The sequence below is a fragment of the Onychostoma macrolepis genome, chromosome 17 (genome assembly GCF_012432095.1).
Source record: "Onychostoma macrolepis isolate SWU-2019 chromosome 17, ASM1243209v1, whole genome shotgun sequence".
Lineage (NCBI taxonomy): Eukaryota > Metazoa > Chordata > Actinopteri > Cypriniformes > Cyprinidae > Onychostoma > Onychostoma macrolepis.
The window spans coordinates 32,010,976-32,028,849 of record NC_081171.1 but is presented as its reverse complement, the minus strand read 5'-3'; the positions used below and the strand labels follow the sequence as shown (position 1 = coordinate 32,028,849).

The following is a 17,874-nucleotide window of genomic DNA, read 5'->3' as shown; positions in this document are numbered from 1 at the left end:
GTTATCGCATAAAACAGGTATCAAATGAAAGAGTGGACCTTCTGCTTCACAGTGACACTAGTACCTTGCTTATAGAACAAAGATGGTTGGAGTAATCTTGATTTGAAAATGCATCAAATTAAACAAAGTTGCAATCATTTCTTTACTCATTTTCACACAGCTGAGTCATAGCTGAATAAGTTGCAAAGTGCTTGTGGCCTCCAAGGGTAACACATATCAAAATAAACAGCAGGACTTACCTTTTCAGATGATGCTAGTGGCTTATCATTACATAATCTGGTTTTGAAACTAGCACCAGTCATTGTTGTTGCATAATATACTATTTCATATACAGTTCATACATATTTTTTCAAATTGCTAGGTCATGGATTGTCCCACCATCATGGTTCTGATATCACCAGATTACAGACAGTCTTGTCTATCCTTATCTGAAAAGATATCCCCCCTAACATCAATATCTTTTGAGATAGATATACAAATATAACAATTTAATAGATGCAAAAAATTTTATTATTTAATGTGAAGGCTAATATAAAATGTATACAACAAATATCATGTCAAATTATGTCAGATCTGGATAGTCCTGACTGTCCTGAAAAAATCTACATATAGGATGTATGGCTACCTCTTACAATAGACTTCATACAAACCTGCTGTGCAGATACTGTAGGACGATAATGGCTAAAATAATGATTGTCCCAAAAGATTAGTAAAGCTACTCATTTGAAATGGTTACCATGTTTCAAAGTACTTATATGGACTCTACAAACAAACTGGTACCGAAGAGATTTTGCCACCTTAGGTGGTACCAAATTCTGGCTTGGCCCATGGACTAATATAGGCTCAAACGATCAGCGTCTTACATCCACCCGCCATCTTATTAACCCTATTAGTCCACCTGATCACTACGGTGTCCAAGAAGGACAATTTCAAGACAAATATTCATGATTTACGGTTTCAATACGTAAACACGTAAAACGTTCATACGTAAAAAACATTCAAAATACATAAAATCTGTCAAATCACAAATTAAATTCTTCAGTATTTCATAACACAACTCCTCCATACTTCGTATACTAGGAACATAATTACAATATTTCAAATGGTCCCTTACATTATCATTATACATTACTGACACTCTATCCTCCAATTTGATACTGTTAAGTGCTTTGACACAATCTGTATTGTTAAAAGCGCTATATAAATAAAGGTGACTTGACAATAAGATCTCATTAGTTAACCTTAGTTAAAGGGATAGTTCACCCAAAAATGAAAATGTGATGTTTATCTGCTTACCTCCAGGGCATCCAAGATGTAGGTGACTTTGTTTCTTCAGTAGAACACAAACAAAGATTTTTAACTCAAACCGTTGCAGTCTGTCAGTCATATAATGCAAGTCAATGGGCACAGAATCTTTGGGAGAAAAAAAAACATGCACAGACAAATCCAAATTAAATCCTGCGGTTCGTGATGATACATTGATGTCCTAAGACACGAAACGATCGGTTTGTGTGAGAAACTGAACAGTATTTTTATCATTTTAATTTTTATACACCACTATGTCCAACTGCCCTGAGCGCGCGCACGGCACCGGTCTGTATGTGCTCTGATGTAGTTTACGCAAGCGCCGGAAGTTACTTGCGCTTATCCTCATTGTTCAAACCAACTTTGAAAGATTACATTTGCTCGCGCGAACTCATCCGGGAGTGTTGACTTTTCACATATTCCCAGACATCGCTTCCGGCACTTGCATAAACTACGCCAGAGCGCATACAGACGTCACGCACCGGATGCTGTGCACGCGCTCAGGGCAGTTGGACATAGTGGTGTATTAGAGGTAAAAAAATGATAAAATAATGTTCAGTTTCTTGTACAAACCGATCGTTTCTTGTCTTAGGACATCAATGTATCATCACGAGCCGCAGGATTTAATTTGGATTTGTCTGTGCATGTTTTTTTTTCTCCCAAAGATTCTGTGCCCATTGACTGGCATTATATGACTGACAGACTGCAACGGTTTGAGTTAAAAATCTTTGTTTGTGTTCTACTGAAGAAACAAAGTCACCTACATCTTGGATGCCCTGGAGGTAAGCAGATAAACATCACATTTTCATTTTTGGGTGAACTATCCCTTTAATGCATTAACATTCACAATAGCTACATTTGCTGCAGAATTTATTAATATTTGTTAAAAAAACACAACTCTTAGTTCATGTTAGCTCATTAAATAACACAGTTCAACTTTTGATTTTAACAACGTGTTGTTAAATTTTGGAATTTCCTAACATTTATGAATGTTTAGAAGAGTTTTCATTGGCAGTTTATATTAACTAATGAATTAACTAATGTCAACTAATGAAGCCTTAATGTAAAGTGATGACCGAACAATACCGAATCAAAACATTGTCAAACAATATCTAGGGCATGTTGTAGTCCAGATTAAATCAATTGTAAATAAAATGTGCATTGTGACCAGTTGATGGGGAAAGGATTCTGAATAATTTGTAATAAATAATTATTCTCTGCATTTTGAAGCGCCCACGATAACAATATCATGCATATTCATTATCGTGATATATCGCATTACTGAATACCGGCACATGTCTATCTGTGACTTACAGTGAAAATCATCTCATGATTAGAGTCAGGAATGTTTGTGTGAATGGCACGCAGGGCCGTCGCCAGAAAATCTTCGGTGAGGGGGCATTTCGTTTTCATAGGGGTGCACACTTTTTTATGATCTCAGAAACAGACATTCACCAAAACAATAACAACCTGTATTATTACTTAAATTGATCAAGTTCTATTTTAAAACATATTTAAAAAGATAGTCTGTCGATAATCTGTCGACTTTTGTGTTACTATGTTATATTATGACTTTTATGTAGGCTATGTTAGAATCACCGCTCAAATCGCCAGAGTTTAGTTCTGCACGCTCGCAAATCTTATCTTTATAACACTATGTAAATAGAGATTCACTGCGCAGTCTAGAGAGAGATTCCTTGATTATAACTTAACTATGAGATTGTGATGATGAACTAGATGGGTGACAGCTTTTTAATTGCTATAAAGGGAGCTTTCTGTCATATATTATATGAATTTGAATATAAGTTTTGTTTATCATGCTGCTAAGAGAACCAAATGCCACGTACACTCTACAAAGTAGCCTATTCGGAGTGACATCCACAAATGAAAGATTTAGCCTACTCTCGAAATTGCAATAGCCTATGTAATAACCATATCAATGGATCGGACAAAACGTGTCGAAAATAGTCTATGTATTAAGGACATGTCTCACAATTAAAGTTTTTTTTTTTTTTTTAAATTTCCAACAACACAATAATAATAACAAATTGATTGAATAAAATTTGATTCACAATCGCATTTGCAGCTAAGATTTTTTTAAGGGATTTAAGGGTTTTAGGCTATGTTTTAAAAAGTTAAGACACTATCTTATATGATTAATCTATACATCATGCTACACTATGTTACGCTAAAACAATTATTTATTTATTTATCTGTAGGCTTATAACAGTATTTTTGTATTTTAAAATGGGATGCAACGAATTTATGACAATGTTTCGAGCCATTTTTAAAACATTTGATGCTTGCATGGATTTAAAAAAAAAAATATCTGCTGTAGCCTAGACTTGTATCAGACAAAATTACATAGAGAGAAAAAAAAACAGAAGTTGTCAACAAATCATTTAAATGTTATGTTATTCAGAACAAAGGAACATAAAAATCAGAAAATAGAGTCTAAGCAGCTATAAATTTATAGTATAAATTTATATATACAAATCATAAAATAAAACACAAATTATAGCCTACTGGCATTCATTATAAAGAACATATAAAAGTCTTGCCAGAACGAATGTATTTAAAGAGAAACTGAATTCGGCACGAATACAAATTTTTCCCACGAGCGGCGTTCATGATTGCTTGGATTCACTTTTATTTGTGTAGGCCTACACTCACAATAAAAACAAAATATTGTGCTTTTGTAAAACAAATAAGGTGAGCTTTCAGTCCTCTCGGTTTCCTTGAACTTGCGCTGTCCCAAAAATAAAACGAAACTCAGTGTAGACATGTCGCAGTTTTTTTTTTTTTTTTAATAAGGTTTTTTAATATGTTAACTATTTAAGTGAAATACATTTTGTTCAGAACTATTTATTTTATTCCTTTTATATAGGCCTATGCTGTTTTATTATGTTTTTCTCCCTACACAGAAGCGCTGCAGGTGCGTGAGGTGACAGTGTGAATCCTTATGTGCTGCTGTTTGCGCGCCCCGCACTGCGTGCCCGTCCGCTACGCCACTGTGTTATTAGCTTCCTAATAATTTACCGTTGTAGAGATTAGTGGTTCTTTGAGCTAAATGCTGCTGAATACATGATTTTTCCCCCGCAATATTCATAGACTAGATCAGTAAAATAAACGTTTTTCGTTCTCAATATTAAGTTCACTCGTGATCATGTAAGCAGGTGGGCACGTCGAGTTATTTGGGGGGGGCACTGCCCCCTAATGCCCCCCCTTGGCGACGGGCCTGATGGCACGTCTCATGTTCAGGGGGTTGGTTGTTGTTTGTGTCCAGCCTGTGGTCCATGCTGAGGTCCGAGTTCTGTCAGCTGGCGTCTCTGGTCGTGCCACAGATCCTGCATGCGCTCACTCTGTCCCACGGTGCAGATATCTTCTGGAGGCTCGTCGACAGCAGCTTCAACAGTCAGGACTGGAAGATTCGCTTTGAAGCAGGTCTGACCGCACTCTCATCCACACCTTGCTGCTCATTTGCTAAAATGCTTTGCTGCCATGATTAGCGCTGTGGGATTATCTGGAGCACTTACGGTGATTGACAGCGAGAAGCTTTGACCTTGAGCTAGAGTCAGACATCCTCTGTGCGCTTTCACATACATCACAAACACAAACACGACCTGCGCACATAAAGAGGATTGAAAGGCTGTTGTGTGACAGGTTCAACATTTGCTGCTCACAGTGTTAGTGCTGTTTGCTACATCAGTTGCTGTTGTAACTAATTTCAGCTTATGAGAGACAGACACATTCATCACTCTGTTATCAACATCAACTCATGAGTGGGTAAAAATCTCCAACAATCAAAACTCTGTCGGTAGTAACTACTGGATCTGACAGAAAATCTGCAAATTACTCCCAGAGCTTATATTCAGGGATCGTGATTTGATGCAGCGTCCACAGACCTGAAGATCACACAGACTCTTGAACACCTGCCAGGAAGAAGACAATAATAACCAGATATTAATGCACTAAAACCACACTCATCCGTCCAGAGCACACTAGTGCCATGATGGCCAATTCATCACAACATTCAATAAAAAACAAGAAATTGCAATACACTTAAGTGGATGAAAATAAAAAGCCTTTAACAAGTGAGAGTGACTACAATCAATTCACATGCCAATAGAGTGCCATAGAATATAGGAGCATGATTAAAAAAAGAAAGAAAGGCACAAGCAGGACAATTATAGAAATGGTATATACCTGAAAGGTCCAATACCTTTCACATTTGAGAAGGCCTTTCGGTCTGTTCCCACCTCCTATTAACCAAGTTATTGATCCGGTTCCTTCATCATGTATACTTACAACCATGAATGTGCTCATTTTTATATATTACGCACGAGTCTCTGTGGACGCAGAGGAAAGCTGTTTAAAGCCAAAACATATTGGCCAACATAATTTTTAATGATTTAGCCCTTATTTATTAAAGGCTTTTTATTTCCAACCACTTGCATGCCTTGCAGATCCTTGCTTTTCATTTAGGAGTTATTTTTAACATAGCACACCCTTTTTCTGTATTTCGATGATAATAACAGTAACCGATGTCATCAGGCACCATCAGTGATTTGTTGATGTTTGATGATATTGTTTCTGTTAGCACTGGCAGAACACTATGAAGTAATGTCGGTCTCTTTCAGTGGAGCGCGTAGCCGTCCTGTGCCGCTTTCTGGACATCGGCTCGGTCACTAAGAGCCACGTGCTGAAGTATTCTCTGGCTCACGCTTTCTGCTGCTTCTTGGCCAGCATCGAGGACGTGAACCCTGCCGTGGCCACCAGAGCGCGTCTGCTGCTGGACACCATCAAGCGGCCCGCGCTGCAGGTGACAGAGACGTGATCATGCTGTGTCCCCGTCACCTCACTAGCGCAGATGGACAAACGTGTCTTTGTGTGTTCTCCACCAGGGCCTGTGTCTGTGCCTGGACTTCCAGTTTGACACGGTGGTCAGAGACCGGCCCGTCATCCTGAGCAAACTGCTGCTGCTGCACTCGCTCCGACAGGAGATCCCCGCTCTGAGCTGGGAGTTCTTCGTCAACCGCTTCGAGACGCTCTCGCTAGAGGCCCAGCTGCACCTGGACTGCAACAAAGAGTTCCCTTTTCCTACAAGTGAGTGTGCGTCAGTCAACTGTTCATCTACAGCGGAGGCCAAAACAATCAGAACACTAGTATTATCAGCAGGTAAAAATGGTTTTAAGTCAGTTATTTCTATCTTCTGCTGTAGTGTGTCAGGAGGAAATATCAGTTTACATTTCCAAACATTCATTTAGCCATTAATTGTAATAATCCAGTGAGATTTTAGTGATCTGATCATCATCAGTCTGTCTGGAATGACATGAAGAAACAGAACAAACTGAGACTAAATCCAGAAGAACTGTGTCTCAAGACGCTTCAAGAAACCTCCTGCAAATCTGGTTCTGTTTGTTCATGTCACTCCAGACAGACTGATGATGATCAGATCAGATCACTAAAATCTCACTGGATTATTACAATTAATGGCTAAATGAATGTTTGGAAATGTAAACTGATATTTCCTCCTGACACACTACAGCAGAAGATAGAAATAACTGACTTAAAACCATTTTAGCTGCTGAAAACACTAGTGTTCTAATAATTTTGGACACCGCTGTATAGAGTGTGTATAGAGTATGAAGTGGGTTTCTGCAAGGATTAATTCACCCTTCCACATATTAAGGCATTGAAAAGGTCTTAATTTAGTGCAGAAAGTCATAAATTAATAAAATCACCCAAGTGTAACTGAAAAAAGGTACAGTTCAAATATCTAAATATCCTGAAATCAAGATACATTTGCTTGAGATGCAAAATGAACATATGAAGTCTTGCTTTCTGACAAACCGAACATAATTAAATTTATGCTTTTAACAAAAATAAATATCTGTCAGTTTGGTATTAAGTATGAAAACTTGAATTACCTTTGAATTAAGTTTTCTGAGCCCATTGGCAGATATTTGTTCTTTTTTCAATCATATGTTCACTTCATTTTGATGTATTTCTTATAAAACAAGACTTCTTATGTCATTTTGCATCTCAAGTAAATGTATCTTGATTTAAGAATCTTTAGACATTTGCACTGGAAAACAAGACAGAAATACTGAGGAAGAACATCACCTTTGTTGCAGTGTGATCAGAAGATACAGTAAACAGTTATTTCTATATTCTAGTGGTTTGGAGCAGAGCTATTAAAGTAAAGTCATGGAGATCTGTTAGACGATGTATTTTCAGACCGTTAATGCTAATAAAACTCATTGTGCTCTCCTGGACATTTACATTCAAAGAACATATAAACATATTGTGTTCCCTTCAATTTATTCTTTACGTTTTCTTCACTTGGTCTTGAAAAGGTCTTAAATGTACCTTCATAAAACCTGCAGAAACCCTGATTATACACCAAGCTGATCATGTCTTGATTTGCTCTGTAAGCGATCACGGCGGTGAGGACTAACGTGGCCAACCTGAGCGACGCGGCCATGTGGAAGATCAGACGCGCTCGCTTCGCCCGCAATCGGCAGAAGAGCGTCCGCTCGTTACGGGACAGCGTGAAGGGTCCGTCCGGGTCCAAACGCACTTGCTCCCTCCCGGAGACTCTGTGCAACAAACTGCGTGAGTGGCCTGAGCTTCTGTAGCTGTGCTCTTGTTCTATCATGTGTCTCACACCTCCGAGTCCAGCTGGATTCATGACAACATCCCACCAGGATCTGTCACACACTTGTTCTCAACAGTGAAATGATTGTTTTGCTCAAACTTTTGTCTCTGAATTCACCAAAGATGTCCTTCACTTTCTGTTTCTCTTTTTTCTGGATTCAGCTCTAAGACTCATAAGACAAGAGCAGTCGGCACCGATACTGGGAAACATGCTAGAGAAAATCCTGTCAGGTAAAGCAAACACAGCAGCACACCGTCGACAGTCACTTACGACTTACTAGCACGATGAAAATACTGTAAATGTATAGTGGTGTTAGGACACACTGTTAGCTTCATCCTTTCAGCATGTGCTGGATATTAATCGTCATTTGCTATATATAATTACATTCATCAATACTTTAGTTGTGTTCAGAATCATCACTCCAACTCAGACCCACGTGTGGTCACCCAAACATCTGCTTAAAGGGGTCCTATTATGCCCTCTCACAAAGTTTTTTACATATTTTACATGATTGCAGCACCTCTCTTCCCAGTCTGTCTGGAACGCTGTGTTTAGTTCCTATTTCATTGAAGCACCTCCTTCTGAAATATAAAATGCATAAATATGAAAAAGCATAATAGGACCCCTTTAACAAACAATTGTACAGCGTCTGTAGAGGAGACTAAAAGCGACACACCTTGTAAACGTGCAGGTGAGAGCTCTCCTCCAGAGGACGACTCCGTCATTAAAGATCTGCTGCCGGAGGACGCGGGCATAGACCACCAGACCGTTCATCAGCTCATCATGGTGCTCATGAAGTTCATGGCCAAAGACAAAAGCAGCGCAGAGATGGACATCGGCAGTGCCAAAGCCTTCAACACGGTCAAGCGGCATCTCTACGTCCTGCTGGGATACGATCAGCAGATGGGATGCTTCATGATCACCCCTCAGAAAATGCGCTCCTCCACCTGCTTCAATGCCTTCATCGCAGGAATCGCTCGGGTGAGTCTAGCTCTGTGCGTTCACTATTCCCTACATTAGGTCACTAATACAGTGAATGAAAACGAGTGAGTGAATGCGGACACTGAGTGCACCGGAAGGACTGCTGCTTTTGCAAAGTTTGCTTGCTGTTTAATAATCATTTGAAACTGGTAGCTCGGTAGGAGGATTCATCTTGAACTCTGTCATGGAAATTATGCATAAACCCTAATGATACAATTTAAAAATCAGTTTGCAATGAATTTATACCTGTATTGTGCTGTACACCGTGGAAGAGCACTTTGTAAAATGGGCAGATGGATGATTCAGCTGCGGGCCCCATCTTCTGGTGGGATGCGGGAATTCATTACAGTGCATTATGGGTATTCTCTAGCCGTTGAGTGCACATTGGTTGTACACTCGTTATTGCTGTGCATTGTGGGATTGAATGAGTGCACTCGATAATGTACACTAAGGTTTCGGACACCACTAAAAATGGCTGTCCCCTCAGTGAGTGCCTTATTTAAGGGTATAGGGGGTGATACAGCCTTTGTGAGGAGCGTGACGGTGTTCCTGACAGATTGCTTTGTGTCTTCAGGTGATGGACTATAACATAGGTCTGGGCAAACAGCTGCTGCCACTGGTGGTGCAGGTGCTGAAGTACTGCACGTGTCCGCAGCTGAGGCCCAACTTCCAGGAGCCTCCGCGCTGCTCGCTCTGGGCCCTCAAACCTCACACCAGACAGATGTGGCTCAAGACCCTGCTCGTCATCCTCTACAAGGTATTCACCGTAACTGTGGCCAGGCTGCTGAAATATCTTTGTATATAGCTCTATATCTGTGGGATGTCTTTACATTCTAAACACTCTTGAATTACAGAGTTATGTACATTATTATTATAGGCCTAAAACATACTAAGAAATTCTAACTGCTCCCCTTCTCTTTTAAATTAAGAGCCACTACAAAATATTTTGAGAGAGGGGCCCACCAACCTTTCTCAATACAAAGTACCTTAAATAAAGAATATCGTGTTGACACAATGACTAAATGACCAAACAAAAGCAAAATAACACAAATAAACTAAACAGATAAACACTTACATTGATTGAGCTTAAAACACCAATGTTTCTCAATTGGGACTCTAAACATTGAAGGTAGCATGAGAAGCCATACTTCCTCCTAACCAAACAATCCAAAAAATGCCTCTCCCTCTACTACTCACAGTTGCCAACTCTCGCGAGACAAATAAGCAACCGCAGCTTCAAAAACAAGCCCAAAACAAGCCCAATATTTTTTTTGATGATTTATTATCATCAATATTATTTATTATCAATTATTTATTACCAATAAATGAGCCTGCAACATATTAAACTGAAACCACTCTTTTATCTGAAAAGCAAAAACAGAAGCTATTTTACAAAAATTAGCAAACTGCAACAAAAGTGGGATCAAAACTCATCTCCATCACCTGTGAGCAGAATAGGATTGGAGCGATGGAAAAGGAGAAAAGCACAAGAGCTTCAAAGGGGAGCTGTAACATATTTATGCCCACATATTTATAGCATAAAATATATATATATAAGGGTCATTCTATGGAAATGTCAATTTTTCTGTCCCTAGCCTTTACAGAAATATTACACTTGAAAAACACTTGGTTACAATTTTTTTTTTCAATATATTTTAAAATGAAACAATGTGTTATTTGAACAATTACACCTTCTTGAGGCATCAATGTGGCAATATTTGTTTTTAATTAATTATAAAGAATTCCAAGCACCACAAAACTGCTCGTCCCCACAGCCATGTACAGAAGGAAAGTGCTGTATTTTGAGGTCAAAACAGGTTTTTCTTCCATTTAAAATAAAATAATGTATACATAACTATCAAATAAATGACATAAAAAAACAAAATGCCACATAAATAGATATAATAGAATAGAATAAATAGAATAATAAATATTATAGAAAAAATATAGAATATTATATTCAGTTATATATTCAATTATAATATATATTATATTAAAAAAGAAAATATTATATAATAATATTTAAAAATATTATAAAAAAGATAAAAAATCATTAAGCTGTCATTTATGTGTATTCGTGAAGTCAAAAGGTAATCTAATAATGTGGTTTAAATGTAAAAAAAAAAAAAAAGAAATACATTTTAAGACATCTTGCTATACCAGGCTATTGGAACCAAATGTATTTACTCATTATTAGGATATGACTACTTGTTTTTTATTACAGCCCGTGATAATTAATACATTACAAAACATTGTAAAAATTAGGCTAAAAGAAAGTCATCCCACTCCTCTAAGTCTACATCACAGCGTCACGCGCCTTCTTTTTGAATGTGATTTTTCTCCAATGAGGGACGGAACATATGGCAAATTACGCTACAGCACTTATATTATTGCACTTATATTATTACGCTACAGCACTTATATTATTGTTGGCTATTAACTGCGAGCAGACAGAGTGTCAATCAATGCATTGGAGAATACAGGCGAACATAAATAAAAAAAAACGAAGTTGCTTATTAGATTTCCCTAACAAGCGACCATATTTTTTAAAATAAGCCCAAAAAAACCGCAACCCGCGACCAGGGATTTTTCCCTGCGACTTTACAAAAAAAGAAGCCCAAAGTCGCGTATAATACGCGGACTTGGCAACTGTGCTACTACTACACCTGGGCTTAATATAGAGGAGGGGAGCGGGTTAGAGCCCCTAGAGGGCTGTAGTAGAACTGCACCCTAAATAAATCCATAGTATCAGCACTATGGGCTGTTACAAAATCAAAATGACTCATTTCAAACAATATATGAAACTTGTTCTGCACATTTTCTGTAGGAAATGGGAGTAGTGCTTGGCCATGCAAAACTCTGTCCCACAAAGTTATGGGCTTAATATTTGGGGTTCATTTATCCCAAATGTAGCTTTTTTTGAATAGATATATTTATTGGGAATGTGAAATGTGCAAGTGCAATAGAAGCATTAGCAAATTCCCTTTTTCTTTAATGAAACAAATGAACAAAAACAGAAAAAAGGAAAACAACAGAAACTCAACCTATCAAAATCCCACATGCAGCTTTGTAAACCGAATGGGAATTTTCAGAATAAATAAACAGAATGCCCACTGTTATTTTAAGAAATTAATTTAGGGATTGTATTAATGAAAAGATGTCTTGAGACCACGACCAGGTCAAAGCTATGAAAACAAAATCACAGTGTTAGATTTTCATGGCAGGAGCCCATCAAGTGTTTTTGCACTGGGACCTGTACAATCCTAATTATGCCACTGACTACACAGTTCCTGGAATCTATATATGGAATGCCATTAAACAACCGTCCATTGGTTTCTCTTCTACTTGAAAGCAAACAATGATCTCTCCTGTGAAAAAAAAAAAAAAAAAAAAAACCCAGCAGAAAGAACATGAGTCTTATTCGTCTAAAAGCATCTAATGACACTGGTTCAGTGTTGCACTTCAGTAGAAAAGTTGTGGTTTCATTTTTGTTCCACTCTGTTTTAACTCAGACAGTCTCATTGTAAGCAACTGTAGTCTTCTTAATCGTAAATTCAGGGATCTTGGCATCTTCTTCACTTGTATGGTGCTGTGTTTCAGTATCCATATAGAGACATGGACATGAGTAAAGACGTGGTGCTCCATCTGATCCACATCACCATCAACACGCTGAATGCTCAGTACCACAGCTGCAGGTCGCACGTGTCCGCAGGCCCGCTGTACAGCGACAACTCCAACATCAGTCGCTACAGCGAGAAGGAGAAAGGTACGGATCGCACTCGGCATCACGGGAACGGTTAGTGACGTGCTGTTTCTTAACGGCCTGTGCTTCCCTATGTAGAGGAGGACAGCGTATTTGACGAGTCGGACATCCACGATACTCCGACGGGAGCGAGCAGTAAGGAGTCGCAGACCTTCTTCGCCCGTCTGAAAAGGATCGGCGGCAGCAAGTCTGTCAAGTATCAGCCTGTGGAGCTCAACGCTCAGAGAAGTGTGTGTCCGCACGGATGCCGTGCGATATTGACAAAAAATAATATCTTGAGATTTTCTGGGATTTTATCGGTTACAATAATTAGACGATATTTTGCTGAGTGTGTTATTGTGCTGGTATCTTAAACTGACTTCTTAAGTTTCTGTGTGGTGGTCAGTTCACACTGATAGAAATGAATACTTTTCAATAAGTTTACATAGATTTTTACCTTTTATGGGCATTTTTACCTTTATAAAGTCATTTTTTCTAAAAGTGTGCATTATCTTTTATGTAAAATTCTTACATTTAATCAGTGAATTAGAAAAATAAGACATTTGCTGTTACCACCAAGCAAATCAAATCAGTATCAACAAAATTCATCTTTGCAATGCAGAGGAAACACAGAAGCTGCATCTGAAGTGGCGTTTAGATGTGTTTACACACGGTTTAATACAAGACATGAATGCATTTAACCTGCAGTTACAAATGCATAAATAATGTTTTGACACATTAAAAATAAAACTTTGAATACTGATATTTGAAATTATTTAAATAATAAAAAGATACTTTAAATGCGAAATTAAAACCTCCAGCAGGTGGCAGCAAGTCAGTGTTAGTAAGTGAGTCATTGCGATTGAACCGAATCATTTAAACCGTTGATTCATTCAGGAACGAAACACCATCATGTTGCTCAGAGACGCAAAACAGTGCTGTGGCTGTGTTTGGAATTATTTTTGTTGGCGAAATAGAAGAAAAACAGGCAATATGGTGTCTAAAACATAAGTATCTTAATTAACTTCTTGTTTATTGAACTGTTGCAAAAAAAAAATCAATATCACATTTGTAATCATGGTAATTTTTGGAGAAGAAAACAGCACTCTTTGTGTGAAATTGATTAACTAGCCTATATGAAGTGGTATAAATATGTACATTTTCTGCCCCCATGTCTTGAATTTGTGATCATTGTAAATGTATTTTAATAGACTGAATCATGCAGTGAAAGCACACACTCTAAATGTCACTTATAGTCTAGACTTCATGTAATGTAAGCATGCACTCTGTAGTAGGGTTTTTGTAATGGTTTTTGCAAATGTCAAATCGCACTTTGTTAAAACAACAATTACGATATTATCGCAGACGATATATATATATATATATATATATATATAGCACACCCCTAGCCTGCGCTCGCCAAGCTTTCGCTCTTGTGTCCTGCACAGGTGAGATTGAGCTGGCCGAGTACAAGGAGGGCGCGCTGCAGGACACGCTGCTGTACTCGGGCCGAGAGGACAGCAACAGCAAGAAGAAGAGGCTGCAAGCCATGCACAAGCAGAAGTCTCTGGACATCAGCAACACCGACTCTATCCTCTTCAATCTGGACGAGCACCGCCGCAAGTCCTGCATTGACCACTGCGACCTGCAGGAGCCCTCATCCTCCTCCTCGATTGGCCGACAGCAGCACAGAGCTCAGCACCACGGCAAAGACTCCTCCAACGGCCACTCCGTCATCGACCGAAGAGGCTCTGGCGCTCAGAACGACAGCATCCGGCCCATCATACCAGAGGTGCGGCTCAGCTGTATGGAGACGTTTGAAGATAAACCCGCCGGTCTGGACTCGCCGCTGGCCACCCCAGCGCTCGACAAGGACGATCCGGACCTCATCGACCTGTCCTCTGACTGCACCTCCATCCCCGAGAAGCACTCCATTCTCTCGCTGTCTGACAGCGACTCGCTGGTGTTCGAGCCGCTGCCTCCTCTGCGCATCGTGGAGAGCAACGAGGACCTGTTTGAGGCACTCAAACTCCCCGGCGGAGTGCTGAGCAAACCCGAGGCTCCGCTCCTACAGGTCAGCCTTGAGGACTGCACCGAGCGCCAGATGCTCCAGCCCCCCACAGCTTCTCAGGAGGGCACCATGACCCTCAAACAGAAACGGGATCTCTTCAGAAAGACGTCACACATGCCCAACGCATCCCTGGACGATTCCTGCGCGCAGCCTGAGGGTAGCGGCGGAACGAGCCCCTCCAGCAGGTCCGTCATGCTCCAGATCCCTGCGGACGCATTCGAGTTGCTGGATCCGTTACACGCAGAGGGAGCGGGAGACGAGGACAACGACGAGACTGATGAGAGAGACAGCGACCCCAAACCTGACGACGAGAGCGATGAAGCTGAGTTCAAGATCCAGATTGTGCCACGCCAGCGCAAAGAGAGGAAGATCGCGGTCAGTGCCATCCAGAGGGAGTATCTGGACATCTCCTTCAACAACATAGACAAAATGAGGGAACCGGCCGCAGAGTCAGGTCTGACCGCCTGGTTTATTAGCATCCTCCAGCTTTGTGCGTCTTATTCCTGTGTTTTCACAGATAAAATACTTTATTTATACTGTGTTTCACACTATGCCTTTGTTGGTTAGTATTTGTTAGTATTTAACTCTTTCCCCACCAAACACAGCATTTTCCGTGTTTCAGTGTTTTCACTGTTATACGTTAGGGGGCGCTATTACGCATCTCCTGAATGAAAGTGCCGATCATAAACACAGACCAGGAAGATGCAGAAACGAGCGATCTCATATATAAGCATATGCATGTGAAAAATAATGCGATCATCAACACTAATCGCATATACACTGAACAAAATTATTAACGCAACACTTTTGTTTTTGCCCTCATTTTTCATGAGCTGAACTCAAAAGATCTAAGACTTTTTCTATGTACACAAAAGGCCTATTTTTCTCAAATATTGTTCACAAATCTGTCTACATCTGTGTTAGTGAGCACTTCTCCTTTGCCGAGATACTCCATCCACCTCACAGGTGTGGCATATCAATAGGGGTGTAACGATACACGAATCGCGGTTGAACGATTCACGGGCATTTTCCAAATGGAAGTGATCATCCCTATCCCCTTGGAGTGGGGACTTGGGAGTGAGCAGGGCACGTGCGTGTCATTATGTAGTCGTTTGGAATGCACTTGGTGAAGGGAGTGTAATTTCCTCATTATCTTCAGCTGGGATGTTCCCGTGACAACGCAGCACGGTATACGTCAGCAGATGTCGCTGTTTAAATGTCAATAGTCTTTTTATTGTTGTTAGCATAACTGTTGCAAATAAACATACATTTTATATTTTAAAAAGTTTTTAAAATATGCTATATAATATATAAAAAAATAATATATATAAAACTTTTTAAATTATGAAATGTTTTTTTTTTTTTTTATGCGGTTGTCCGCCAGCGAATCTGCTGACGCACACCGTGCTGCATTGTCACGGGAACATCCCAGCTGAAGATAATGAGGAAATTACGCTCCCTTCACCAAGTGCATTCCAATGTATCGTTACACCCCTACATATCAAGATGCTGATTAGACAGCATGATTATTGCACAGGTGTGCCTTAGGCTGGACACAATAAAAGGCCACTCTAAAATGTGCAGTTTTATCACACAGCACAATGCCACAGATGTCGCACGTTTTGAGGAAGCGTGCAATTGGCATGCTGACTGCAGGAATGTCCACCAGAGCTGTTGCCCGTGAATTGAATGTTCATTTCTCTACCATAAGCCGTCTCTGAAGGCGTTTCAGAGAATTTGGCAGTACATCCAACCGGCCTCACAACCGCAGACCACGTATAACCACACCAGCCCAGGACCTTCACATCCAGCATCTTCACCTCCAAGATCGCCTGAGACCAGCCACCCGGACAGCTGCTGCAACAATCGGTTTGCATAACCAAAGCATTTCCGCACAAACTGTCAGCAACCGTCTCAGGGAAGCTCATCTGCATGCTCGTCGTCCTCATCGGGGTCTCGACCTGACTGCTGTTCGTCGTCGTAACCGACTTGAGTGGGCAAATGCTCACATTCGATGGCGTCTGGCACTTTGGAGAGGTGTTCTCTTCACGGATGAATCCCGGTTTTCACTGTACAGGGCAGATGGCAGACAGCGTCGTGTGGGTGAGCGGTTTGCTGATGTCAACGTTGTGGATCGAGTGGCCCATGGTGGCGGTGGTGTTATGGTATGGTCAGGCGTATGTTATGGACAACGAACACGGGTGCATTTTATTGATGGCATTTTGAATGCACAGAGATACCGTGACGAGATCCTGAGGCCCATTGTTGTGCCGTTCATCCACGACCATCACCTCATGTTGCAGCATGATAATGCACGGCCCCATGTTGCAAGGATCTGTACACAATTCCTGGAAGCTGAAAACATCCCAGCTCTTGCATGGCAGCATACTCACCGGACATGTCACCCATTGAGCATGTTAGGGATGCTCTGGATCGGCGTATAGGACAGCGTGTTCCAGTTCCTGCCAATATCCAGCAACTTCGCACAGCCCCCCCCCCCATTTTATATTGGCTGGATATTGGCCTTTTATTGTGTCCAGCCTAAGGCACACCTGTGCAATAATCATGCTGTCTAATCAGCATCTTGATATGCCACACCTGTGAGGTGGATGGAGTATCTCGGCAAAGGAGAAGTGCTCACTAACACAGATTCAGACAGATTTGTGAACAATATTTGAGAGAAATAAGCCTTTTGTGTACATAGAAAAAGTCTTAGACCTTCGAGTTCAGCTCATGAAAAATGGGGAGGGGGAGTGTTGCGTTTCTAATTTTGTTCAGTGTAAATGAAAGCTGACTAATGTTACAGAGTGAAATGTGGATCCAGAAAGTACTAAAGGCCTGTGCAAGCTTTGGGATACTGATGGAAGCCATCTACTGCATCTTTGCTTTGATAATATTACTGAATATGATCCAGATGTAGTATTTGATAAAAATGAGATTTTCTCAGCTTTTTGCTCAAAATGTTGCTTTTTTATGAAACATACCTACATTCAAGTGTTGATTAAAAAAACAATGCTTGAAGCTAGAATAAAATGATTGTTTTTGAAAGTAGAGGGTCTGATCTTTATTTTGATGTATTGCATGTTCAGATATTCATACAACAAAGTATTCTGG

General features: G+C 40.2%; 1 protein-coding gene across 10 annotated transcripts in view; it reads left to right on the top strand.

The window, feature by feature from the left end:
* LOC131523286 (protein unc-79 homolog) overlaps positions 1-17,874 on the top strand; it is a 62,419-nt gene that overhangs the window by 30,655 nt on the left and 13,890 nt on the right. For 4 of the 10 annotated variants that reach the window (XM_058749548.1, XM_058749549.1, XM_058749554.1 and 1 more), the window contains exons 23-32: positions 4,592-4,749; positions 5,946-6,127; positions 6,210-6,411; positions 7,744-7,923; positions 8,128-8,196; positions 8,658-8,947; positions 9,522-9,704; positions 12,548-12,713; positions 12,789-12,938; positions 14,138-15,250. In XM_058749548.1, the coding sequence (XP_058605531.1) occupies positions 4,592-4,749; positions 5,946-6,127; positions 6,210-6,411; positions 7,744-7,923; positions 8,128-8,196; positions 8,658-8,947; positions 9,522-9,704; positions 12,548-12,713; positions 12,789-12,938; positions 14,138-15,250 (2,693 nt within the window). The remainder of the gene's footprint in view (positions 1-4,591; positions 4,750-5,945; positions 6,128-6,209; positions 6,412-7,743; positions 7,924-8,127; positions 8,197-8,657; positions 8,948-9,521; positions 9,705-12,547; positions 12,714-12,788; positions 12,939-14,137; positions 15,251-17,874) is intronic. The other 6 variants (XM_058749556.1, XM_058749557.1, XM_058749550.1 and 3 more) reach the window with 5 other exon arrangements.